This window comes from Aphelocoma coerulescens, chromosome 1 (assembly GCF_041296385.1).
Source record: "Aphelocoma coerulescens isolate FSJ_1873_10779 chromosome 1, UR_Acoe_1.0, whole genome shotgun sequence".
NCBI classification, from domain to species: domain Eukaryota; kingdom Metazoa; phylum Chordata; class Aves; order Passeriformes; family Corvidae; genus Aphelocoma; species Aphelocoma coerulescens.
In genome coordinates, this window is record NC_091013.1 from 4,935,197 (window position 1) to 4,959,563 (window position 24,367).

The following is a 24,367-nucleotide window of genomic DNA, read 5'->3' on the forward strand; positions in this document are numbered from 1 at the left end:
CTCAAGCTGGCCAGGTGCTCCAAGGGGAACTTTAGCCAAAGTGGGGAAAACATGAGGGCTCATTTCAGGAGACCAGCAGCTCAGGTGATCCTTTCAGTCCACGGGGTGAGGTGTCCTGTCCTCCACAAGGAACACTGATACCTGCAATGAGGACAGAAAATACTGTCTCCAACCAATTCACCCACTCTGGCCATGCTGGGGACCAGCCAGGGCAGCTCTGCAAAGGCTCCCACAGTGGGACTGGCACCCCTGGAAAGGACAAGATCTTCTCCCTGCTTCCACTCTGAGCTGCTCCAAGCTCAGCCTCAGGGTGTGATGTCTAGATGGGACATTGGGTTTAATCTTCCACAGTGGGGTTGTTCATTGATTTTGGCTGAGAAGACCAGAGCAGGAGCCATGTATGATACAGACAGAAGGACATGAAACTGAGCCCAAAAGGAAAGAATTTGGCCTCCAGACTAACTTCCTACATGCTGCAGGACAGCCCTGCTTGTTCCCCCCTGGTGCAGTTGCAGCTGAGGTGGATTTCTTGGCTTTCACAAGACAGTTTAAAGTGAAAAGCTAAAAGATTCCACCTCAGCCCCTTCAGCAAGTCCCCTCTGACTGCAGTGGTTACCTGTGGGCTTCTCATCTTGTTCTGCCAGGGCAGATAGGAAAAGCTTTTTCTTTTTCAGCCCCCCTCCAACAAAAATTCAGAGGCGCAGATTCTATGAAAACAGGATGTCAGCTTTTGTCAGAAAAGATCACAAGGGCTGTGAGGTTTGGGGTTTTTTTTTTCATTTCATCTGCCTCTTTCTCTCTTTCATTTTCTGACTCCCTCCCTCCCTCCCTTGCACCCTCCTCCCACCTCCCAGTTGCTGTCAGCACCGAGCACACGGAGAGGGGAGGACAGGGAGGAGATGGCGGTGGCTGAGGCACAGCTGTATGCAAAGGTGTCCAACAAGCACCGCAGCAGGAGCACCTCTGCACTCCTCGAGCCTCTCCTCGCCAAAGGATTCCCGGCCCATATCGCGTGAGTAGTTTGCTCAGCTGCCTTTGCAGAGGGAGATTTATTTAAGGTGTGTTTATTTAAGTGTTTCCCATAAAATCCCGATAAAGGCACCTTGGTTTTTTGATCAGGAGAACGTGCTGCTCTGGGGGTGATGTCCATGTGCAGGGATCAGACCTGTCTTGCTCTGAATTTCATACAGAGCAGTGTGTATTGCCCATATAGCAAAAGCAATCTGCTCGATGTCCCACTTTCTAAATTACTGTGTAAATCTAAAGATTCACACCCTTCCACATCCTGAGTTGGAGAGGCTTTTCAATGCGTTGAGAAGTTGACCATAGTTTGCTCTTGGGATACATAATCTTTCATCTTTTTCTGCTTATCATTCTTATTATAAGGGAATTAAACACTCTTATTATAAGGGAATTAAATATGGATTTAATTTCTAGCCAGAGTTCTTCTTTTAGGCCCGGCAAAAATCTCCTGTTGGATGGTGTCACTGGAAACTGTTTTAAAAGCTTTCCTTAACAAGATGCCCCATAAGTCTGTCAGTTTTTCTTCCTGTCTTGAATCAGGATCGTGTTCCAAAAATCATGTCCTGCCTAGAAAATACAGTAGTAAAGAATGAAGCCCCTATTCTTGGCAACTCCAGTAGATCAAAGAATAACTGGTGGCAGGTAAACAAGTTAATGCAAAAGAAAAGTGCTGGCCACTCCTCCCCCAAACTTCTCTCTTGTTGGACAGGCAAGTTTTGGGGAGGGTTTTCCAACTTCTGAAGGCCAAGTATGGACATTTTTGGTTCAAATTGTTCAAAAAGTAAATACTATCATTTAAATATTAGAGAACCCCTCATAAAAAACATTTTAGAAAGAAGAGCAATATCTCTCTCCCTTTTGACTGAAAATTAAGCAAGTGGAAGAGGCTCCATTTTTAAGTGCTGTGTTGTTTTTTGGGAACAACTGTGGAAGCAATCAATGTCAGACATGATGGGCACAGCTCACAAGGGAACTGTGAGTCCCTTGTTCCCAGTGATGCACAGTGGAATTTTAGCTGTGGGCTGAAAACATGGCTCATCATTTCTCTATTAATACCCTCAGTTTGGTCACCCCAAAGTAATGGCTACTTTTTGAATTTTTTTCTGCTTTATGTGTTTTTCCAATCCCCTTTAAAACCCTTCCTGCTGTTACTGAGATGACTTTGTGCTTCCCAGTTCAAAAATCAAGAAGCAGCAGCAGAAATACTGTGCAAATCAACAAAAGGCCCAAAAGCAATTTTTAAAAATTTTATTTTCTTTTTTTGACTTTAGGACCTTCAAAATTTTGACTGCATTTTTATAAAACCTTTTAGCTGTCTCTGTTGTCCCTCAATTAAACCATGAATGAAAGCACTGAAAAGTTTCTTTGGTATGTCCTAGACTGAGAAATATGAGGTGGGGTGGAAGTATTACAAAATCTTTCACCATGCAGAACCAATAGGCCAAAGCAACATTTCCCTGATGAACAAAACTCAGATATGTGAGGGTCAAGTCTAGCATAAGATCAACAAATTTACACAAGAAACGGTGCCTGCAGCTTCTTTTTTTATGCCAGCTTATTCTCACTGTAGATTTATTTTTAATCTACTTTCAGTACAGATTTTCAATGTTTTTTCCTACTGTCTATCTGAGAGACATTGGTACATGCAGAATTTATTCTTTGCATTATTTTTCAATTTTCACTTCTCATGTTGGAAGTGTAGGATTAATCACAGCCTAATGCAACCCTAGTGCTAAGGGGTCTATAAACCCTGCTGGGAATCATCCTACAGCCAGCTTATGTGATGAGAGACCAAAAGTGGGAACAGGTATTGAGAGGGGCACAAGGGAACAATGAAACAGGACTGAGCAGGACGGCAGTTCATGGCCTCAGGTCTCCCTTGTCTTATTATCTTTAATTTTGAAGGCCCCATGGTAAAGAAAAGCTGAAGCCAAATGCTGGTTTGGCTTCAGGGCTGTTTGCACAGAGCTGGTCCTCAGGTGGGAGGAGCAGCATGGCATGAAGTGGTAAAACACTCACTTGGAGGTGCAATGAGTAGTTATGAAGTGGTTGTGTTTGGTGTGATGGAGAAGGAGGACTCAGCAAAGGCACAGAAAGGGGACGTGCAGTGTTCCATCACAGAGGGCACAGGCTGGCTTTGGACCTCGTGGCTGTGCATTGATCTGGCCACAGGAGTTGATGCACTTTACAGAAAAGGAAGGTAGAAGGTAAAGTCTGAGCTCATGTTTGTCCTTATCCATGTGAAGCCTCACTAAAGAGCCAGACATGGTTGCATACAAATGTTATTAAAAAGCCCAAGGGTAGTTTTTACACTAAAGAGAAGACAGAAGACTGGGAGGGAACATAAGGATGAACCTGAGTCCTGCAGCTCAGTGCACACACTGCTGATGTGTGTTCGGGTGTCATGGGGATGGATGAAGAACAAAAATGGGAGGAGACAACAAAATTCAATGCCCTCAGAATCCAGTGGCCAGAAAGGGTGGCCTCAAGAGAGAAGGAAAGACATCAGCAGATGGCAAGGGATTCAGTAGATGCCAAGAAATTCAGTAGTTTTTTCCAGTGTCCACTGTTTCTACGTCCCCTTCGTGTTTCTTCTGAGAAGTTTGTAGGTGCATTTCACGGATGGAAATGGGGCTCATAGGTGCAGCTGCTGTTTGAACACTGGAATCCTTCCCCCATCACCCAGTATTTAGGCACAAAGATTTGCTCATGTGAAACACATGGCTGGCATTTTGAAAGCTCTAGTGAGAAAAGGAAATGTGAATCAAATCCAACCCCAGAGAATGGAAGTTGCATCAACAGAGAGAAATGAGAGATTTTGTCCCTCATCTTGGACTGAGCTGCTGGCTTAGATCTGGCTCTCTGCTGGCTGTGGGGGAACCTCAACCCAGATTTCAAACCCCAATATAAGTGTGTTTTGCTTAGTTTTAATGTATGGGCTTGGGCCTGGCATCTTGAATCAGAACCTGTTTCCTATGAACCAAGAAAACTCTGTTCTTGCAGTGGATGGATAGTTTATCTGACCTCAAGGAAATACATATATTTGGTAGGGCTGCTAAGGAAACACCTCCAGAACACAAAGGAAGGCATCTAATGAGGAGGACAGGTTATCAGTCTTCCTACCAAGAACAAAACTATCTGGAAGATTTCAAGAACATTAACATTTGCTAGGGAAAACCTTCTTACTAAAAGTCCTGCCTGTGCTGGAAAATAGACTTGGTGACCACAGTCACTAAATGCCTTTAATTTATAAAAGTTTTCTTTCTGCTGTTCTGAGGAATCGATTTTGTGCTTTTTCTAGGCAAAAGGCCTTGGTTGCTACTGGACAAAAGACAGTAGAAGATGCAGCAAAATGGTAAGTACCTGTGATTTCTAAGGTGGGCCTTAAACCTGCCTGAAAATCCCTGTTGATGTGCTCATTCTGTCACTGAAGTTACCTGCCATAAAAAACCCAAACCTGAATTTGAGATTTTTTGTTTTTTAATTTATTTCACTCAGAGAGAGAAATATTTGTATTTGCACTTATTCTGGGACTCAAGGTTACTTGTGGAAGGTCCAGGTAAATTAAAAAGAAGCAGCTACTTTTACCAATAAGCCAGTTCATGGAACCAGCTGGTCTGGTCAGAAAATCCTCCTCAACTTTAAGCCTCCTGAGGGAAAGGAACAAGGAAACAGGGAAAATTTCTGCAAACCCATGACTGCTCTTATAAACACATGCAGAAACAACAGCTGAAGGGGAACAGAAAGGCTCACCACAAAGTGAAAGACTGATGGTCAGAGGGAGGTATTACTACAATTAAAATCACTTCTCAATTTTGAACCCCACAAAGTTTTCTCCTCCTTACCAAGACTCTCCCAGAATATTTATATATCATTCATGGGCTGATAATTGATTTTTTTTTGCTTTAACTCACCTTCACATTAAATCCAATCTTTCCTTGCACTTTTTTTGGGGTTTTGTTTTACTTTTTCTCCCCTCCTTGGTTCGATTTTCTTCTTTTTTCTTCTTTTTTCTTTTCTTTAGTGAAAAGCCAGAGGAGATATTTGAGAACGGCATGTTCTTTCCAAATAATTTTTTTCAGGGATGCTACCACACTTCCCAACAACCATTCCCAATCCAACAGCTGCAAAGACAAACATACAGCACGTGAAGGACATGCTAAAGGACATAATCACATGGCATATGAGTTTCTGCCCTTTGCTTGTGAATTTTCTGATTTGTCTTTCTTGCTTTTCTTAAGGCTGAATAAAAAGGCTCTTTTCAAGTGTTTTTTTAATCTTCAGTTAATTTTAATTTTGTCATTCTTCAACGTGTTCCACCCATTGTCTTTTTTCTTCCTCCAGTCCTCTGTTCCAGTCATGAAGAGGGGAAAAAAGAACCCCAAACCCCTAAAAAAGTGGTTTTTGTTTTCTGTCATTTTCAGACACTGACAGAAGTGAAGACACATGATAAAATGTAAAGCACTCAAAAAATAAGCACAAAAAAAAGAAGTCTCCATTATTTAGTGTTTCAGAGAGAAAAAGGAGCTTTTATTTCAGCTTTTCATTTGTAAGAAAATACTAAAATTGTATTTCTTTTTTCTGATCTCTGCTATGGAGGCCTTCAGCCACAGGAAACAAGAGCCAGTGGTGCACACCCTCACTCTCAGGGGTATGCTCTTGATTTCAGGCTGCATTCCCATTGCAACGACCCCTCCCTGGATGACCCAATCCCTCAGGAATACGCTCTGTACCTGTGCCCCACGGGCCACCTGCACAGCCGCCTGCAGGACTTCTGGAAGGAGAGCAAGCGCCAGTGTGGGAAGAACAGAGCCCACGAGGTTTTCCCACACGTCACCCTCTGCGACTTCTTCACGGTGAGGCACAGGAGAGTGCAAGGGTCAAAATTCTGCTGGGTGATATTTGGTGAAACTGGGCCACCTGCTGCTGTCTGACACCAGAACTTGCTGGTGATCAAATGACACGACCCAGGTCCAGGCACGTTGCTTCATGTCTGAGTGATGCTTAATGTTTGAGTGATGCTTAATGTTTGAGTGATGCTTAATGTCTGAGTGATGCTTTATGTTTGAGTGATGCTTTATGTCTGAGTGATGCTTAATGTCTGAGTGATGCTTTATGTCTTGAGTGATGCTTTATGTCTGAGTGATGCTTAATGTCTGACTGATGCTTAATTTCTGAGTGATGCTTAATGTCTGAGTGATGCTTAATGTCTGAGTGATGCTTTATGTCTGAGTGATGCTTTATGTCTGAGTGATGCTTAATGTCTGACTGATGCTTAATTTCTGAGTGATGCTTAATGTTTGAGTGATGCTTTATGTCTTGAGTGATGCTTCATATCTGAGTGATGCTTAATGTCTGAGTGATGCTTTATGTTTGAGTGGGACGTTTCATGGTAGCTGATCCATCTAGAGCAGCCCTGTGCAGTCCAGCTGCTGTCAGGCTTCCACGTGTCCACTGCTGCATGGATTTAGGGTGATAAACCTTCCCAGCCAAGGCAGCAGTGGCTGCCATCAGCCAGCTGTGCAGCAGGGACTGTGTTACCATAAGATGCAGACAACAACGGTACCGAGCCTGTGGGAATGTCAGGGAAAGCTCTGCCTTCCCCACAGAGCCCCATCAGCAGCTCACTGCTATGGTGGTGGGTCCCAGATTTTACCCTTTCCACTGAAGCTGAAGATTTTGTGAAATCATTTGGGAAGTCCAGCAAAGAGTCACTGGTCTGAAAAAACTCTGGAGACACCTGGAATCCAGTTTTAGCATGTTGATGGTGGAACACATGAACATCAGCTGTATCTGGGATGTGCTGAAACAGGCTTGGGCTAGAGCAGCTGGATAAAAATTACTTTGTTCATCATACTTTTGTGTTAAACCATTAAGAGCTTCCTGCCCCCTAAGGGTGGGTCATCACAACCATGCCAAAAAGTAGAGACAGTGAAAATAAGATTATTTTGTTGCAAAACACAGAATGGTGCTCTGTGGCCATTAAACACAATTATACAGAACAAAATCATTAATTAATAATGAATGCCATGCTCTCGGAAAGCACCAAGTTTAAAGGCCTGTCTGGAAGAGACAACTGCATTGTAACCCTCACCTTGCACATCTCAGCAAAGGATTGTAGGATAACAGTAACACAAATCCTTACTTAGAATTGAAGAGGGAAATCATGATCCCTGCCTCATTTCAGACAGGTTACTGCACACCTGTCAGGTGGTAAAATACTTTGGCTTTTTCCTACCCAGGCTAGATACACCTTGGGTTGAAGGTTCCATCTCCTGTTATAGAACCAGGACACTGTGCTGATCCAACTGCCCACTATAACTGGTTTTAATGCCAGGAATTTCAGGCAAATTCCCAGGGTTTTTTTTGTTTCTCAGGAAGTTTGTAGCCCCACAGTTTTCTGGCAGTGCTGTGTGACAGGCTACAACACTGGCTGTGAGCTGGTAGGTAAAGCCTGCTCCTCCTCTGTTTTCTTTCAGTGTGAAGACCAGAAAGTGGAATTATTGTATGACATCTTAAAGCGAGTCGGTGACAGCTTTTCCCAGAGCTTTCCACCATCCATTTCCCTAACACTACATGCATCTCCCAGCTACCTTGGCTTCTTCATTGATGACAGACAGGCAAATGTCCTCAAAGAGTTTGCTGTTGCATTCTCATCAGAGGCTTCAGCTCTGGCAGGTAGGACCAACATCAGACGGCAAATGGGTGGGTTGGAGCACAAATGTGTAGCCACAGTACTGAAAATATGACCTGTGTCTCCAGGGGAGCTTGGCTGATATATTCCTGCCAGCAAACACCCTTTTCTTCTACACATTTGCAAGCAGAGAGGCCAGAGGAGCATGTTTTAGTCTTTGAAGACACCACACTTTTGTCTAAAAGCTGAAATGATCCTGTGTGCAACTTGGCAGGCCATTGATCAGGATATCCAAGATGGGCAGGGACATAACACTCCCCAGATTCCCAACTCCATGGTGCTATGGCCCAGCTTGATGGCCTGACTGCATCCCTGGGAATAGGGCCTAATCCCCTTTCCAAGGGAAACTGCATCACCAGTGGAGACTGAAGGGGCACAGCCCCACCTCAGCTTTGTCTGGGAGAAATGAGTTCAACACAGGCTGGGAGAGGAAATCAAACCCTCATCATTTTTTTTCCCCTCACAGATGAAGCCAGGAAGCAAATCCAGTCCACATTTGTGAATGATTTTGGCATGATTAGAAGCATGACACCCTTCAAAACCATTAGATCTACTCTACCACTAGTTACTGTGATATTTCCTGCATCAAGCAAAGCATGTAGGATAAAACAAGAGGAGCTTTAAATGCGCTTTGTTTCTGTGTTGTGATGTGATTGTTTCATCCCTAGACTGCCACGTGAAGCCCTCCTTGAAGCAGTTCCACCTTACCTTGGCCCACAGGTTTTATCCTCACCATCAGAAGACTTTGGAACAACTGGCCAAATGCATTAACCCAGGGGAACCCTGCCAGTGGGTGGCTGCTCTCTATTCACGGGACATGCGTTTTGTGCATTACCAGGTACTGGAATCAGATTTATTTCATTTCCTGAGCCCTTGATTTTCTTTGCTACACTTACCTTGCCTTTTCCATCCTTAAGAAAATCTCTGCCTGCTCAGCACAGTGCTTCAAAGAGCTTGGTTGTTTCCAGTGCCATTTTGGGTTGAAAAACTGCACTCCTGAATCAGTAGATAATACTTTTATTATGGTAGGTTGCTTGACCTGCGTGTCTCAAAATCTAATTCCAAACCCCAGTGGAAAAAAAACTTATCTTACCATGACATGAGAAAATAAAAGAGACAGGAAATCATCATCCTTTAATATTTGCTAGGATTTGTCAGTTTACAGTTTTGCAGTAAAATCCCATTCAGCAAAATTAGTTTTCTGGATTGTTCCAGCCATGATGAAAATTGCAGCAGTGAGCAAGGCACAGTTCTCACTGATGATTTTCTGCTTAGCAGACTCTTCGTTAAAACCTGTCAACATTGTTTCAGTTCTCATTTCCAAATTTAAATTATGGAATGATCAACAGTTTTTTGTCAGATCAGTAAATCGCTTTGTCACAAGTCTCACATTGGATTTTAGTCACACTCAGGAGAGCTGAAAGCAATCACAAAAATAGGTCAGATCTATGCTCGCTTTCAAATAAGTCTGTACCAGCAACAGGAGAAAAAAAGTATTTTTGTGAAAACCAAGTGCCTGTCTTTACACATCTTGTAAATGTGGTAGAGTCTTCCTTTTCCTCTCCTGGCATGCCACTAAAGAGCATGTTGCAGAGTGGAAAACAGAACCGGTTCTGTGTCCAGGAGAGGGGAACAACCATCCCCTGAGCTGCTGCAGCACAGAGAACATCCTGACCGTGCTCTGTGTCCCCCCAGAGGCTGAGGGCCCTCTTCCAGTACAAGCCCCAGAACATTGATGAGCTCATGATCAACGCTGGGGACTTGATCTACGTGGACCCCACGCAGCAGTGCGACGTGAGCGAGGGCTGGGTTATCGGCATCTCGCACCGCACCGGCTGCAGGGGCTTCCTCCCAGAAAACTACACCGAGAAAGCCCACGAGTCAGACACGTGGGTCAAGCACAGGTAACCTGGGATTTCACGGGTGTTGCTTTCCATCAGCCACTCTTCCTGCTGAGGAGCCATGGCAGCTCCTCCTTGCTGGGACCTGTGGGCAGAGGGGGAATCCTGAGGGTCTGGGTGGGATGCTGGGACACCTTCTGAGAGAAAAGGGAGAGGACACACACCCGCAGACACCCAGAGTTCATAAGTTCAGCTGCTCGAGGGATGACCCCTGCTTGCTCTTGAACAACCTGAACGCCCTAATGAATTTTGAAAGAGCACATTCTGCCAGGGCAGGCTGAGCCTTCAGCATGGCTGTCTGCTCTCTTCTCTTTTCTTATTTCAAGGGCTCGTAGAGTTAACTTGAAATGAAACCACACAAAGGTTGCTCCAGCAGCTTGGCACCACCCTTATCTTGTTGATGTGCCCTGTATCAGAAGGCACCTGTCTGGCTTCCTGCACTTCATTCTGCAGCTGACAGCACAGCTGATGCTACTTGTAGATTAGAGCTGATTTTTCTAGGCAGGGAAAATTTGGTGCACTTCTTGATGTCTCAGAGAAAGGGAGGAGGCCACCAGGTAGTATTTCCTGCTTGAATGTCCCACTTTAGCAGGGTTACACCCAACATACACTATCAGTTCCTAATATTTTAACCACATTTTTATGGGGCATATTCTAAATGAACAGCAAAGTGATGAGGTGGATTGCAAGTGTGCAAAAAGTATTGCATGGAACATGAATCCCAATTTACTGATCCTGTAAAAAATACCATGACTCAAAAGTCTCTTCTATTTGTGTGCGTGCCTGTATGTTTGTGTATGTGTGTGTGTTGCTTCTGCTTTTTCTCCAGGGAATATCTTTTTGAGACAGCTTCAAGATCCTTCACCAAAACTGAAAAGGAACCCAATGTAAAGCTGAATGGGGAAGGCCATAATCCCAGTATGTCAAGGAGCATAACCAATGTACTTTCTCTTCAGGTAATTGTTTTTTCCATTTCTTATCTTTGCCACATGCTTTGGCAGATATGCTATTAATTAATGGCATTTAGTAAATCTAATAGTATTTTCCTTTTCCTCCCTCACATTTTCATGTTTTGTTGTACATTTACACATTGTTTCGTTTATTTATTATGTTGTAGGTTTATATGTACATACCCACTCATACTGTATTGTATAACATCTCATACTTTTTTTGTAATGCATATTATATATATTACTCTTGCTTTTCATAAAACTTCCCTTATTCCTGTCATAATAGCACAAAACATGAGTTCCCTGCTCAGCTTTCTCTGAGCACAGCCTCAGTGGATATGGAGATAAGTCTGACAGGTGAGACACAGGCACGACCTCCCCTGACTTCCACATGGCTTCAGCCAGAGTAACTATATCAGAATTAGGCTCACCATTCATGGCTGCTCTTATGTCCAGATTCTGTGGATGTCATCTTGGAGGTTCCCATGGTCCCAGATCCCATTTAAATGTTCCATTTTCTTTTTTATTTTTAGATATGTAGGTAGTGCAGATAAGTGCACAGAACAGCTAGCTGGACTGGTTAATAGCACTGACAGGATCACATTTTTGTCCCACGTTCAAAATCAACAAGTATCAATTTTTCCTGTGTTTTCCACTGGTCTTCTGGTAGGAAGAGCAAAACAAATAAAGACTCAGATTTTTTCCTACAGCAGATTTTCACCTGCACTGCCTTTTTGGCTCTGTCAGGGATGCCAAGACTCGTTTTCAGCACAGACATGCCTCAGAAACCTCTTTGGCTTGCTGGCCTCTCTTCCTGCTGTGCTGGGCAATAACCCTGGGCTGGTTTGTGTCAACATCAGAGAAACTGAGGGCACCTTGAGGGAACTTCCATCCTGGGGCCTCCAGGACACCGTGTATATGACTGTAAGACATTTCTGAGCAAGTCACACATCCTTCCTCTGGCTCTTGGCTGCTCTTGGCCTCTCTTATCCAGCTCAGATCTGTGGCAGAGCTGAGGCTTGGCCTGAGGAATGTGTTTTGCAAATGGGCAGTTCTCCAGTGTACAGTTTCCCTGGCCTCTGGGTTCCCCTCAAGCAGAAGAGGAAGACCACAAAACCTTGGGTTTATACTCTGATCTTGTGGCAGTTGATGGGCGTTTCATGGCAGAAATGCAAGTGTTTAACAGAATGCACGAATATCAACCTCAAACCACTTCTTAAGAGTTCCCTTTTCTGTTGCTGAAGATGCAGAGCACTTAACTCAGTGCTGCAGCAGTAACACTGTTTTAAAGTTTTAAAACCTTTGACCTGTTCCTCCTTATCCTCTTCTCATTTGTATTTAATGTGCATTGTATACTAACCCCAACCTACTTCAAATTTATTTGTAATTCCATGCAGTCTGAGTTTAAAGAGTGGCCTTGTAGGAGAACTGGGTTCATTTTTGATTTGGCCACACAGTTATGAAAATGCAGAAATAGTATTTTCATTAGGAAAAGCAGAAGCTTGGTGTTAGTGCTGGTGTAGAAAAGGGCATTACCACTTAAATCTTAGCTGGTTTTCCATTTTTTGTTTATATCAACCATATGATATAAATTAAAGTTATGATTCCTTCCTACACTGAGATTAAAAGATCTGTTACCAGCACTTCTTTCACTAGTGCTAACACAGAAACAAAACCTGCAGCCCATGAGGGTCAGGGATGACACCTTTGACAGGACAAGGGAAGGTGGCCTTAAACTGCACCAGGGGAGGTTCAGGCTGGATATCAGGAAGAATTTTTCCATTGAAAGGATGCTCAAGCATTGAACAGACTGCCCAGGGAGGTGTGGAGTGACCAAACCTGGAGGTGTGCAAGAAACAACTGGATGTGGCACTCAGTGCTATGGTTGAGTTGACGACGTGGTGATCGGTCAAAGGTTGGACTCGATGATCTTGGAGGTCTTTTCCAACCTTAATGATTTTATCCTTCTATCTCTTTCATTTGCCTTTGGTGGAGAACCAGTTGGGATTATCACTGTCCTAAAGATAGGCATCTGTTATACTGTCTCTTCTCCAGGAATCCAGACTTTTCCTGAAGGTTATAGATAACATTCTCATGAAATCTCCTTTTTCCCAGCTGTCTCAGAACACCTCCCTGCGGAGAGGGGTGCTGGTGATGCGCCACGGGGAAACAGTGGATCAGGTCTTTGGCAAATCTTGGCTTCAGCAGTGCCTGACTGCAGATGGTGAGTAAGGTAATTGGAGGACCTGCAAAAACCAGGACCAAACCAAATTAATCCCAGTAATGGGTAGAAGAGATTCAGTGCAAACTCTGCAGATAAACAAAACTCTTGTGCTACTGAGGAATACTGTCTCACTGATACATGAACAAATCACAGGAGCACACTCATCACCTCTCATTATGCAAGGTGGTGGTTGTCAGACCCCTCCACCTTTCTGTGCCTGAGTCAGAATCACGGGCTGTTGATCAGAGGCACACTATGTCACTAGTCCAACCTGGGCAATCTGTGGTGGAAATGAAACGTCAGCACTGACCTAAATGAAAATCTGAATTTCCTCTCTCTCAAAAAAAAAAAAAAAAAAAAAAAGGATGGTTTTAGGTGAAGAAAACTGACCCAAAACAGGGAAATGTGAACTTCTACCTTCTTGTTCCCTTCCTTCCTCCTGACACACAAGTGAGAGCTTTATGCTGAAAGTCTGCCTTGCTATGCTGGAGATTCCCCATGTTCAGTATGTGAAATTCACACCAGATAAGGAGAGTGGTACCTTCTGGCTGCATAATCTATGCATTGGTTTCATTTTGATTCAGTGGAAATGGGTTTTTTTGGTCATTTTGGCAATAGTAAAAGAGTAAAGATAGGGAGTAGATTTTTGTTTTTCTGGAGCCCCACAAAGCCAAATTCTCATGATTTCCTCTTCTTTCTCTCCTCCTCCCCATTTGCTCCTTCTGAGCTTACAGAAGAGGTGCTATTCTATTAGGACAGGTGATTTCCCAAGCCAGTGTTGTGACCTTAAAATGTGACCCCTTCAAGGTACTAGCACTGGCTGTTTTCCATCAGTGACACTGACTCTGTCTGTAACATGAACATAACACAGCTGCTGCCTCCCTTGTGCCACAGAAAAATGTCCTGCTTTGTTTCAGGAAAATACTACAGAGCGGATCTGAACTTCCCCTCCTCCCTGCCAAGGAGGAAAGACAGCTTGAAGCAGTTTGAATGTGATCCTCCTTTATCTTGCTGTGGTATTTTCCAGTCAAGGCTTATAGGTAAGCTGGATATTATCCTCCTGCAAATGTAAGGGTTTGGGAAGACGGCTGTCATCATCTGCCAAAGCTCATGCTGGCTTTACAGCAGAAAAATTTCCTACCAGCACTCAATGTTGGCCACAATTCTCCGTGGGCAACCACTGCAAGATCTTCTTAAATAGCAAAATAGAGAACAGAGCTGTTTACTTGTCTTTGAGACCAACTCTGCCCGTTCCTGGCAGAGAAAGCCAAAAGGAAGACGCCAGAATACTACCTGTGCCCTGCTGCTCGTCTGCAAGGGATTAATGTCTTATGCAGCTGTCCCTGAATGGGCAGTGAGGAGTGAAGGGGCTGGCCAGAGGAAGCAGCTCCATGGTCAGCAGAGTGTGGTCACCTCGCTGCAGGAGGATGGGTGGTGTGGGTTAGGCTGACTCAATTCACTCACCAGATGAAGTTGTTTGTGCTCCCTGAGCAAGATGCATGACTGTGACAGTGCTGGTCTGCTGCAAATGCTTGTCTCTGATGGTTCAGATATATGGAGACAGCCAAATGCCTAACTGCTGTTTGCAGATTTGGAGTGAATCTTCTGTAATTATCTTTCCAACACTCATTTTAGAATTGATGTTTCCACCAGAATGAGCTTTCTAATGAGCCCAATCAGCAGACAGCGTGAAAAAAATGAATAGGAAAGGACTGTCAATGTATCCCATGTGGATAAAACTGCAAAGCTCTGAGCTGGTTTTTTGCAGACAGTATTTTGGAGTTGTTTCTCATCTGTCACACTTTGCTGTTGCCATCCAGGGGAAGCTCTGCTGGACCAGGAGGTGACAGTCAGCTCTGCGTACTCGTCCCCCGCCCTCCGCTGCATGCAGACAGCTCAGCACGTGCTGCGGGGTAAGGCAGCAACACCTGCCAGGTGCTTCTGCCACACTGGAAGCATCATCAAACTGCTGTGAAGTCTCTGACATGAGCAATTAAGAAGATGTACAGCTTTGTGGTCACTTGTGGTTCTCTTTAAGCAGGGAAGATGAGGTGGTTTTGATTAGCTGGTAATGCAGGCAGCAACAAACCTGCTGGTGTGTGTGCAGTCTGTGGGATAGGATGACATTAACACTAGTCCTTGAGAGCTAAAGTGGAATCTAATGTTACATGAAACAGAGGTGTTTCACATCTGCTTGAATTCAGCATTAGTAGATGTTCATCAAATCACCACTGCCACCTCTTCCAGAAAATATTTTGAGGCAAAAAGCAGATATTTCCAGAGCTCTGAAGGATCTGTATGTGAATCATGGATGACTGCTTTCATGTTTTCTTTTGCAAGCTGAACTACTATAATCCTTCATATTGCAGAACCTCTTTCCCTTCCTTTCCTCTCCCTCTTTTCTTTTTTCACCTCCTGCCCCTTTCAGCAGGTTCACAGTTTATTATCATGTTTACATTAGAATGCATTCACTGCCAGTCAGTAACCTCTCTTGAAAACACTCAAAAAATAATGTTTCTTTTGACAAGAGAATTCCATTTCTAATACTGGACAGTTTGGAAAATTTACTGCCCCGCTGATGAACACTGAGCAAAATGCTGTATAAAAATGGTAAAAGCACTTCCTGTCAGAAGTTTATTCAGACTGCAACATTACTGAGGTTTTTCCTTCTAGCAGAGCATCACAAGAGAGCTTCAAATATTATGATTATGATAATGATGATGATGATGATGATGATAATAAGCTGCAGTCCCTTTACACTAGTCAGACAAGAATATGATGGTGGCTTCCTTTAATCAATTGACAATAAGTAATTAATTGTCTTTAATGAAAGTACAACAGCAAACAAGGCAGAATGTATAGCCTGGATGCAGCACTTTGAGTGTACCTTTCCCCTAAGATCTGTTTCTTGTTCTTTCAGGGCTTAAATTAAATCAAAAAGTCAAAATCAGGGTGGAACCAGGGCTGTTTGAATGGACCAAGTGGGAAGCAAGCAGAGCAATCCCTAACTTCATGACTGTGGCAGAACTGGTAGAGGCATCTTACGACATAGATACAAGTTACAGGTAATGGCTCTGCATCTGGCTGATAAAGCTATGGGGTTTTTCCTGAGGTATCTTATCCTTTTATGTGTCATAAATCATTACAAACACTGCAGAGATGGGGCGATTCTGATCAAAGTGAAATCAAAATAAGATATCAAAATAAGATATGCTGTCACCAGCACGTGGGTGCACTCACACAAACCTCTTGTGCATGGGACCAGCCCTGCTCTGGTGTTGCCTTGAGAGCTGCTGGCTCAGGCCCACAGCTGGACATGTACCATCACATTATGGGCATTAATGCCAGGTGCCAGGAGCTTTGCTTTTATCTTTGGTTCATGTGAAAACACTTTGGGAATGTGAGGAATAATCTGATTTTCAGTGACAAAGAAATGCGACGTTAGATAAGGTCGACCAGCCATTGGCTGAAGGTCTGCAGGGCAGCAGCAAGAGGTTTTGGGGACAGGCAAGATAAGAGCACTTCACTTTAACTGATGTTTGTGGCATCATTTTAAGTTGCTCAAAGATTAATACAGTGCTCAGCAAGGACTTTTTGGAGCCCTCATAACTTGGTGGGGTGAGGGGTGATGCCTTTTCTGAGCACTTGCAAACCACAGCCCAGCAGGAAATGAAAAGCCTCCAATTCAGTCTAGCTCCTCATCTTTGCTCTCAAAGCAGGCTGCTCAGCCAGATCCAGGAAATTACTCAGCTGTCTCTGGGATTTCCCACATATTCAAGAAAGGGGAGAAGGAAACATCTCATGTATTAATGGTTTCCTTACAGCCAAGGAAGTATCTTTGTTTGAGACTACATAAAGTCTCCAAAATCCTTCTTTTTCTGGAGTGCAGAGCTTTCTGGTGTGTTTTTCACTAACAGACTGTTTTCTCTAGGGTTTTTTTGGTACAAAATCACTTGCCTCAAAAGAAACTGCAAATGCACAGCAGTGAGAGGTTCAGAGAGGAGGCTCTAAGGCAATGTTAACTACAGTGTTCAGGCCCCTCACAGCTCGCTCAGGTCCAGGCAAAAATAGGGTGGATGAACTATAAATTTGCACACAGAATGCCAGTTTCTTCCCGTCACATTCAGGGCTAAAAAATCCTTGGGTGCCAGGTGTTACAAATGTGTGTTTGAGATCACTTAGAGAATCACTGGCAAGAGTGTCAGTAAAAATCAGATATAATATTAAGTGCCAGCACAACAAAATTCATTGGCAAGGTTCACTCTGCTACTGACTAGATGGTTAGGGCACACCAAGGGGAAAAAAACAACAAACAAAATGCAGTCAATCAATCCAAACAGAAATAAAACAAGAGCTCTGTGTGTGTGTGTGTCAAAAGGAACAACATTTAGCAGCATTTACCTTAGCTTACAACTTTAATTAAGCTTACTTACAGGCCTGACTTAGATATCTAAAGTACCTGAACATCTAAGAGAGCAGCATTGCTGGTGTATTTGCTATAGCACATGCACACGTGTGGACATGCAGACAGACAGAGTCAGTGCAAGATACCTGTGAAAAATTCCTCTCAAAACCAGTGAAATACTCACTTTGGATGTCTTTGCATGTCCTCACAGGGAAAAGGGTTGAGCCTCGAGGAGTGGGGGGATCAGCCCAGGATCCGTCATTGTTCGGGGATCCTACGAGTGCAGCAAATGGGAGATTCCCAGCTTGGAGAGGTCCCGCTCACAGGGAAGTTCTGGTCACTGCTGTGGTCCAGGAAAACTCCAAGGGTCTCATTTTGGGCTGCTGTTTATAGGGCCCCAGGAAATGGGCTTTAGTCATAGCAAGGTTTCATCCTGGCCCCACTTCAGCTTGGCACTTTCTTTGAAAGTGTGAGAACAAGAACATCATGCCATTCAGGAAAAAAACAAAAAAAAAACCAAAAAAAACAAAAAAAAAAAAACAACAACAAAAAAAAAAACAAACAACCCAAAAATTCCAAGGCTGCTCATGAAAAAACCCAGGAGCTCGTTGGACAGCAACAGTGCCTGGGAGCAGACTAGCAGATTATTTCTGATAAGCTCCAGAGGAGCAGAGCCCAGGGGCTTCTCATCAAGGCTGAGGCTTAATGAGCATTTCACAGATCATAGTGTGTCCTGAAAAGGGTGGGGGGGAAGGATGCACCACCACACCAGGGTCTGGTTTTACCATATTCACCCACTGCAAATGGGGGCATGTTGTCCATCACTCAAGGCCCACCAGAGCTCTGAGGCTGCCCTGATTTACAACAGTGTGAAGGTCTGGCTCTTAGTTCTTTTGGGTGCCTGAAAGGCCCTGGTATATAAAAGAAAGAAGAATGCCTGGTCTGAGCAGAAGTGCTAAATCATCAGAGTGATGCATTGTGATTACTGTCCCTGGAAACACCTTTTTTTTAACTCTAGCAGTGACAGTTTTTACTATCCATTTGACCAACAATGCCTTGTGTGTTGTACATTTTTTCACTTGGTATATTGAGGAGATTAATGCTGAGGGACCAAATCTTGCAAGCATTCATGTCATCAGTGTCTCTCCTTTGTTTGAACTCAGTCAGGATTGGAAGACCTAGGCAGCTCTGCTGCCCATGTCTGGGCAGTGGTCCCTGCTGGCAGAATTGCTCAAAGCTTTCCTTAGGCATAAATCCTGCTTTAAATAACCTCCACTGTAAACTATAAATTTTACTGAACCTGGTTTTGCCTGCATCTGGTGCTTTATGAGCTGTGAGACTTAGCCATGAGATTTAATGGAAATTACTCAGAGAGAACTCCAGAGAAGAAGAGGTAACAGTGTGCCAGCCAAGTCAGTAGATAAACCTTTTAACTAGCTGCCTTTTCTCTGGTGTAGTCATTCAATGGTGCTAAGAGTGCCCCAGTATTCACCTAGATTGACACACAGTTGTGATTTTATTGTCAGGGGTAACTTCCCACTCTCTTCTCTGGTGCCATCGGAAAGTTATGACGACTACGTCAGCAGAAGCTCTGCGGTTATAAAACAGATCATCACTGCCTGCCCCAGCAAAGGTAAAGGTTTCAAGGCTTTGTATATTCTGTCAGACAGCTGCAGTAACAGGAACTGGCAGAGACTTGCCAACAGAAGCACATTTAATGTGCTGTTGGCACTGCACAGAGCTTAAGGCAGACTCAGTGCTTGTCCTGGGCTACACTGAAGTAACATGCATGCAATTTATGGGACAGAAATGAAAAAAGTAATATAGAACTGAGACAGTAGAGTACTAATTTGCAAAAGTATATGCTTTTCTTGGTCTTTCTCCATCGGGATGTAGTTCAGCACAAGATAATACGTTTTCCTGGAAAGCTTTTTTCTCTTTCCCTCACAAATGCCTTCTCTCACTAGCTGGCAAGCTCAACACACCAGATACTTTCTGCCCATCACAACGTGCTTTGCCACATTATCAAAAAGGTCTGCAAAGATGGACAGCCCCAAAGCCACCTCATCCCCATCTGCTGGGGGGGAACGTGGCAGTGCTGCAGCTCCCTCACCACCGTTCTTTGCTTTTCCTGGTGTGCCAGGTGTCATCCTCATCGTGGGCCACGGCTCCTCCTTGGCACCTCTCACCCGAGCGCTCACAGGGCTCCCCAACAGAGACAGCAGAGACCTTGCCCAGATGGTACGGAAGGTGAGAGGATTTCATTTCATCAGGAAGCTTTTGGGTTGTTTCATTGTACTTTTAATAAGGAGACTGATTATGCAGCAAGCACGTGTGTAGCAGCATGCCAACACCAATGACATCAGCTTTCTCATTCCAAAGGGAATCTCATGCAGTTTTAGCAAAGTGCTGGAGGTAAAGAGAAGGATTGTATTCTGGGAGCATTGTATGTGACTAGCAGCTAAATCTTTGGAGAAGGTTTTCATCTGGAAAGCCAATGCCATGTAATGCCTACAGACAAGAGGCACATTTGGAAACCTCTCCACTTGGAGGTAGTCTCCTTCCTTTCAAAGTGGAAAAGAGAAGGCTTTGGGGTGACCTAATTGCAGCCTTGCAGTGCCTGAAGGGAGCCTACCAGAAAGATGGAGAGACACTGTACAAGAGCCTGGAGTTACAGGACAAGGGGGAATGGCTTCAAACTGACAGAGAGTAGGTTTAGATTGGATATTAGGAAGAAATTCTTTACTGTCAGGGAGGGTGAGGCACGGGAACAGGTTGCCCAGGTATGGACGTGGAGTGATGACACAAGTTCAGCTTTCACCCCTCAGGCCTCGAGCCTGGTTTTAGTTCATTTCAGAGGTGACAGAATATCAGGGACTGCTCTTTTCTGTAGCAAAGCCCCCGCTTCATGTCAAAGCAATGACCCTGCTGGTAACTTCCTTCCCAGATCCCTTCCCTGGGCATGTGTTTCTGCGAAGAACTGAAAGAGGAGAACAAATGGCAGATGGTCAACCCACCAGTGAAGACATTAACTCATGGAGCAAATGCAGCATTTAACTGGAGAAATACTATCATGGAAGATTAAAAGGTCATCTCTGCCTTTGCAGTTGTCAAAAAGGAGCCAAAGGCAGGTTATGGTTCATCACAGTCCAGTGATTCATCCCAAAGACACACAGAGGGTGGGAAATATCCTCTCTGAGTCGTCAAAGCACAGAAAAACACTTCAGAGTCTGGTGCCTGAATTTTGATTTTATTTTGGTGACTGAGAAGAAAGAACTCATGAACTGGTGTTTAAGTGAGAAATAACACTTCTGGTGGTGGTGAGGAAAGTATCTTCTAACATTTTCTGAGAGTACAAATGTTTAATAAACAGGGATGTAACTACCTGATTATAAACTTCACTCCAAGAGGCGCTGAAGTAGATAATGTTGTATTTTTAAGACCAAACTACATCCAGCAAGAATTCCTTTTTTTTTTTTTTCTTCAGTCACTTGGATATTTTCAGACAACAGAAAAACTGGGACTCAAAGAAGTCAACTCCTACCTGAAGAGGGGACCAGCTCTAGCTAAAGCCACTGTGTTTCCTGTTCACTTCATCAGTTCTGTGAGAGCAAATACCACACTGACTCTTTATTTACCTCTTCTACGAAGGGAGTCCATTTTCTGTCACACCAGCTCCTCATCCAGAAATTCTCAAGTGATTCATATTGCAAAAGGGTCTAAATTATTCCTTTTTGAAGGAAACTGAAGTGATTGATTTACTGTTTCTGGAACAAAGAAAGATGCCCTGTGTTACTGCACTGGTGACAAAACTGTGACATGAGCAACTCTAACTCTGAACCCTTCACGAGATGGCCCTTGCAGTTCAACAGCTTTGCTTTGTGCTGGTTTGTGCCAAATTTATTAACGGTGACCCATCTTCCCAGTGGGTCACCCGAAAGGTTTCTGTAGCTCTTCTCTAGGTGATGTGTTTAATTAAGGGAATGTAGCCCTGAAATTTTATGCACAAACAGGAACATGCCTTTGCACAGTCTTTCTTCCTCTTTTCCTTCCTGGTTATCAGATAACTACCTCCAGGAAAGTACAAGTGTTTCTTTCAGTGAAAGGAAAAAATGAAAATGTTTCTCTCAGTGCATGACTAAAAATGTTTTCATTTTCATTCCTCACTACCTGCTCCTATGTGACATCTCCCTGCATGCCATTAGCCACTGGGCCATGCAGTGGAGCCCATCCAACATTCCGGCTTTGGGGTTGAGAAGTGTCTGACAAGCACCTTTATCTGTGGGTGCAGAGATTTTGTTATCTCAGTTGTGCAGCTGCAATGATTCATTCTGACTTTCCAGCTATGGTGGAGTTGTTTGAGCTCTCAGTTTTCTGACAGTGATGCAATTTTACAGTGGAAGTCAAATGCCCCAGGGCCAAGACAGGAGCTCTTTAACGAGCAAGGGCATAGAACTCAAGCTCAAGAGATAGGTGGCTACAGCTGCAGTCCCAGAAAAAGATAAAAACACCAAATGTCACCACAACCTTTCCTTAATCAGGGGAAGCAGGATGCCACTGCAATGCTGAGAGCACTGCAGCTTGGCTACTTCTCCACATCTCACCCCAGCACACACTTGCTGTCAGCCAAGAGAGGCAGGTGTGGTGGGGGATGATTTTGCTCTGAGCTCAGGCCAGGCTCCTCTGTGGTCAGCAGGGAGGGCACTGACTCACACGTCTGGCTGAGAAAGGGCTGTATGATACAAAAAAATCAGCAAAGCCACTTAAAAGACTGGTCATTTTTAAAGCATTAGGGATATAAAATTTCATTACAAATTTTCCTCTACCTTTTCAGAAATAATGTAAATTTTCCCCGTAATGCTCTTAAGCGTTAATCCTAGACTGTGCTGCAAACAACCAGTTTGGGTTAAGAATCTGTGTCTTCCTTTAAAACACCAAAATAAAATACCAAGTGAGATATCTCCCTTCACCCAGTGGCATCAGATATATTTGTCAGGGTGGGTCTGTTGTGAAAAATAACCTGTAAGAACAGCATCACCTCCTTTCTTTAGCAGCTTTCCTATGCTGCTGCCACAGCATACAACATAGCAATGAAATACTTCTCTTTGCTTTTCAGGCCTTCGGGTCTGCAGAAATAATCTTGCTAAAAGCCAGTTAATGGCACTCTAATCCACTTATTGTCCATCCAGCTCCTATCCTTAATGAGTGTGTGCAGCTCCCAAGAGGCAGGTGACAGGAGGGGAGAAAGACACGGCTGGGGGAAGTGTCTGTCTGTCTGTCTCTTATAGAGGAAGGATTTAACTGCTCCACCCGATCTTGGCATCTAATCAGATGCCCACAGTGCATGTACAACACTATTGACAAGCTAAATATACTTAATGGGCAGATTCCTAAAATGAATCAAATTCCTAACTTGAACCAAAATCCCACTGTGCTTTTCTTTTATCCTCAATACAGATGCATTCCAATGAATTTCAGTTCAGTGAAAGCAATGAATTAAACTTCAGAGCATGTTTAAAAGAGGGTCTGGGGAGTTTTCTCTTGGGGTGGTTTCTAATCCAGACACCGCAGTGCTAAGCAGGTGAGGACAAATGCTTAGTCACAAAATACTGTATTAAAGTTATAAAGACTTCTCCATGTCTGCTGTTTGATTCAACTCTACAGAAAGAACATGAACAGAAGGAACAGGCAGCACACACAGGAACCCATTAAAACTATCTCAGTCTTAATAAAGGAAGGGCAAGGACAAGCTCTTCTATTCATAAGGACCCTGCTTTTGGCTTTCCTGGGACCCCATGAGCACAGATTCACCTCTAAACACTTTTTAAGACCAGAGCTGAAATGATGTCTTCGACATACAAGGTTTCTTGGTTGTACAACCTGGTACTTAGGAGAGAGGGAATTCCTAATGTGATGTTTACACAGCATGAGACTAATCACTAAACACAGGTGAAATGAAGAAACTGTCCTTGGAAGCTTCCAAGCTGTTTTTGTAGTAAGCAAAAGAAATAGGAAATCCTTTTCCAGTATCTTGTTTTGTTGGTTTTTTATGCAACTTCTAAAATTAGTTGTTGCTTTACTCCATTGCAGTTTTCTTTGACTTGATCCATTTCATTACAAAGTTATGTACTTCAGTAGATGCTTTTAGTACTGCCTTGAGAATATGAATGTTTTCTTTATATCTTAAAAAGTGAGAACAAAAATTCTTTTGATGAAGACCTGCAGCGAAGCTAATCTGTGGTGACCCCTTGTGGGAAAACACAGCCTCAGACTTACATGGCTAAATCAGATCTGGTGTGATTGAGGGATGAGGAGGAAGAGCAGCAATTTTTTTAAAAACTATAATGCTTCCTCCATACCCTTTGGAAGGATATTAACATCAAAATTTATAATGTTTGGGACTACTTTTAGGTAAAGGAGCTTGGAGAGACATTTGAGTCAACTGCTTCTGAAAAGTGAGATAAAACAGGCTATGAATGTTGTGGTCCTGATTTTTCCAAAGCTTTTTGCTTGTGCCAGCATTAATACTGGTGCAAGGAATATGCACAGCTCTGCTGACTCAAAGAAGTAGATATTTCTGTTCTTCGCAGAATTTTAAGTCACAGGTGAGGAATAAAACAGTTGAGTGCATTTTTTGACTTCTCCAACAAAAACACTGGGGGTCTCCAAAAGGAGCAAGTCCTGTTCTCAGGAGCAACCTGTAACACTTTAGGCATTTCCTGATGTTCTCAGCTTTCCTTGATTGTATTCCAGACAGGAGGGTTTTTATTTTTTCAGGAATGCCACTGGAGGTCACTCATGTACTAACAAATAGTGCTGCAGGGGAAAAAAAGTAAAGCAACCAAGAATGAACTCAGCTTGACTTGAAGGTGACCTTAAAATGGAAGTGAGTTTGGAAATATGTGGTGCAGATATTCCTCAAATTTACAGTAGACTATAATAGAAGTAGCAAGTAAACCAATTATCTTAATTTTCTTATAAAAAGACCAAAAAAAAACCCCTCACAACATTAGCAAACTAATGTTAGCTTTGATCTAGCTACAGTAATAATAGAAATGCAGCACAACTCTGTCAGAAAAAGCAAAAAGAGGAAAAGAGAACCCATTTAAAAATGCTCACTGGGTCACATCCCTTGACAAGAAATTGCAAACAAAGTATAAGATAGGAGAG

General features: G+C 43.5%; 1 protein-coding gene across 1 annotated transcript; it reads left to right on the forward strand.

Moving 5' to 3' along the window:
* The first annotated feature begins 899 nt into the window (after positions 1-899).
* On the forward strand, positions 900-22,727 carry UBASH3A (ubiquitin associated and SH3 domain containing A). The gene is made up of 14 exons (XM_069018584.1): positions 900-1,012; positions 4,325-4,378; positions 5,693-5,879; positions 7,503-7,701; positions 8,386-8,555; positions 9,413-9,621; positions 10,448-10,574; positions 12,684-12,792; positions 13,710-13,832; positions 14,613-14,705; positions 15,713-15,857; positions 18,724-18,830; positions 19,341-19,447; positions 20,145-22,727. The coding sequence occupies exons 1-14, from the start codon at positions 900-902 to the stop codon at positions 20,280-20,282; spliced, it is 1,881 nt and encodes a 626-aa protein (XP_068874685.1). The 3' UTR covers positions 20,283-22,727.
* The last annotated feature ends 1,640 nt before the right edge of the window (positions 22,728-24,367 follow it).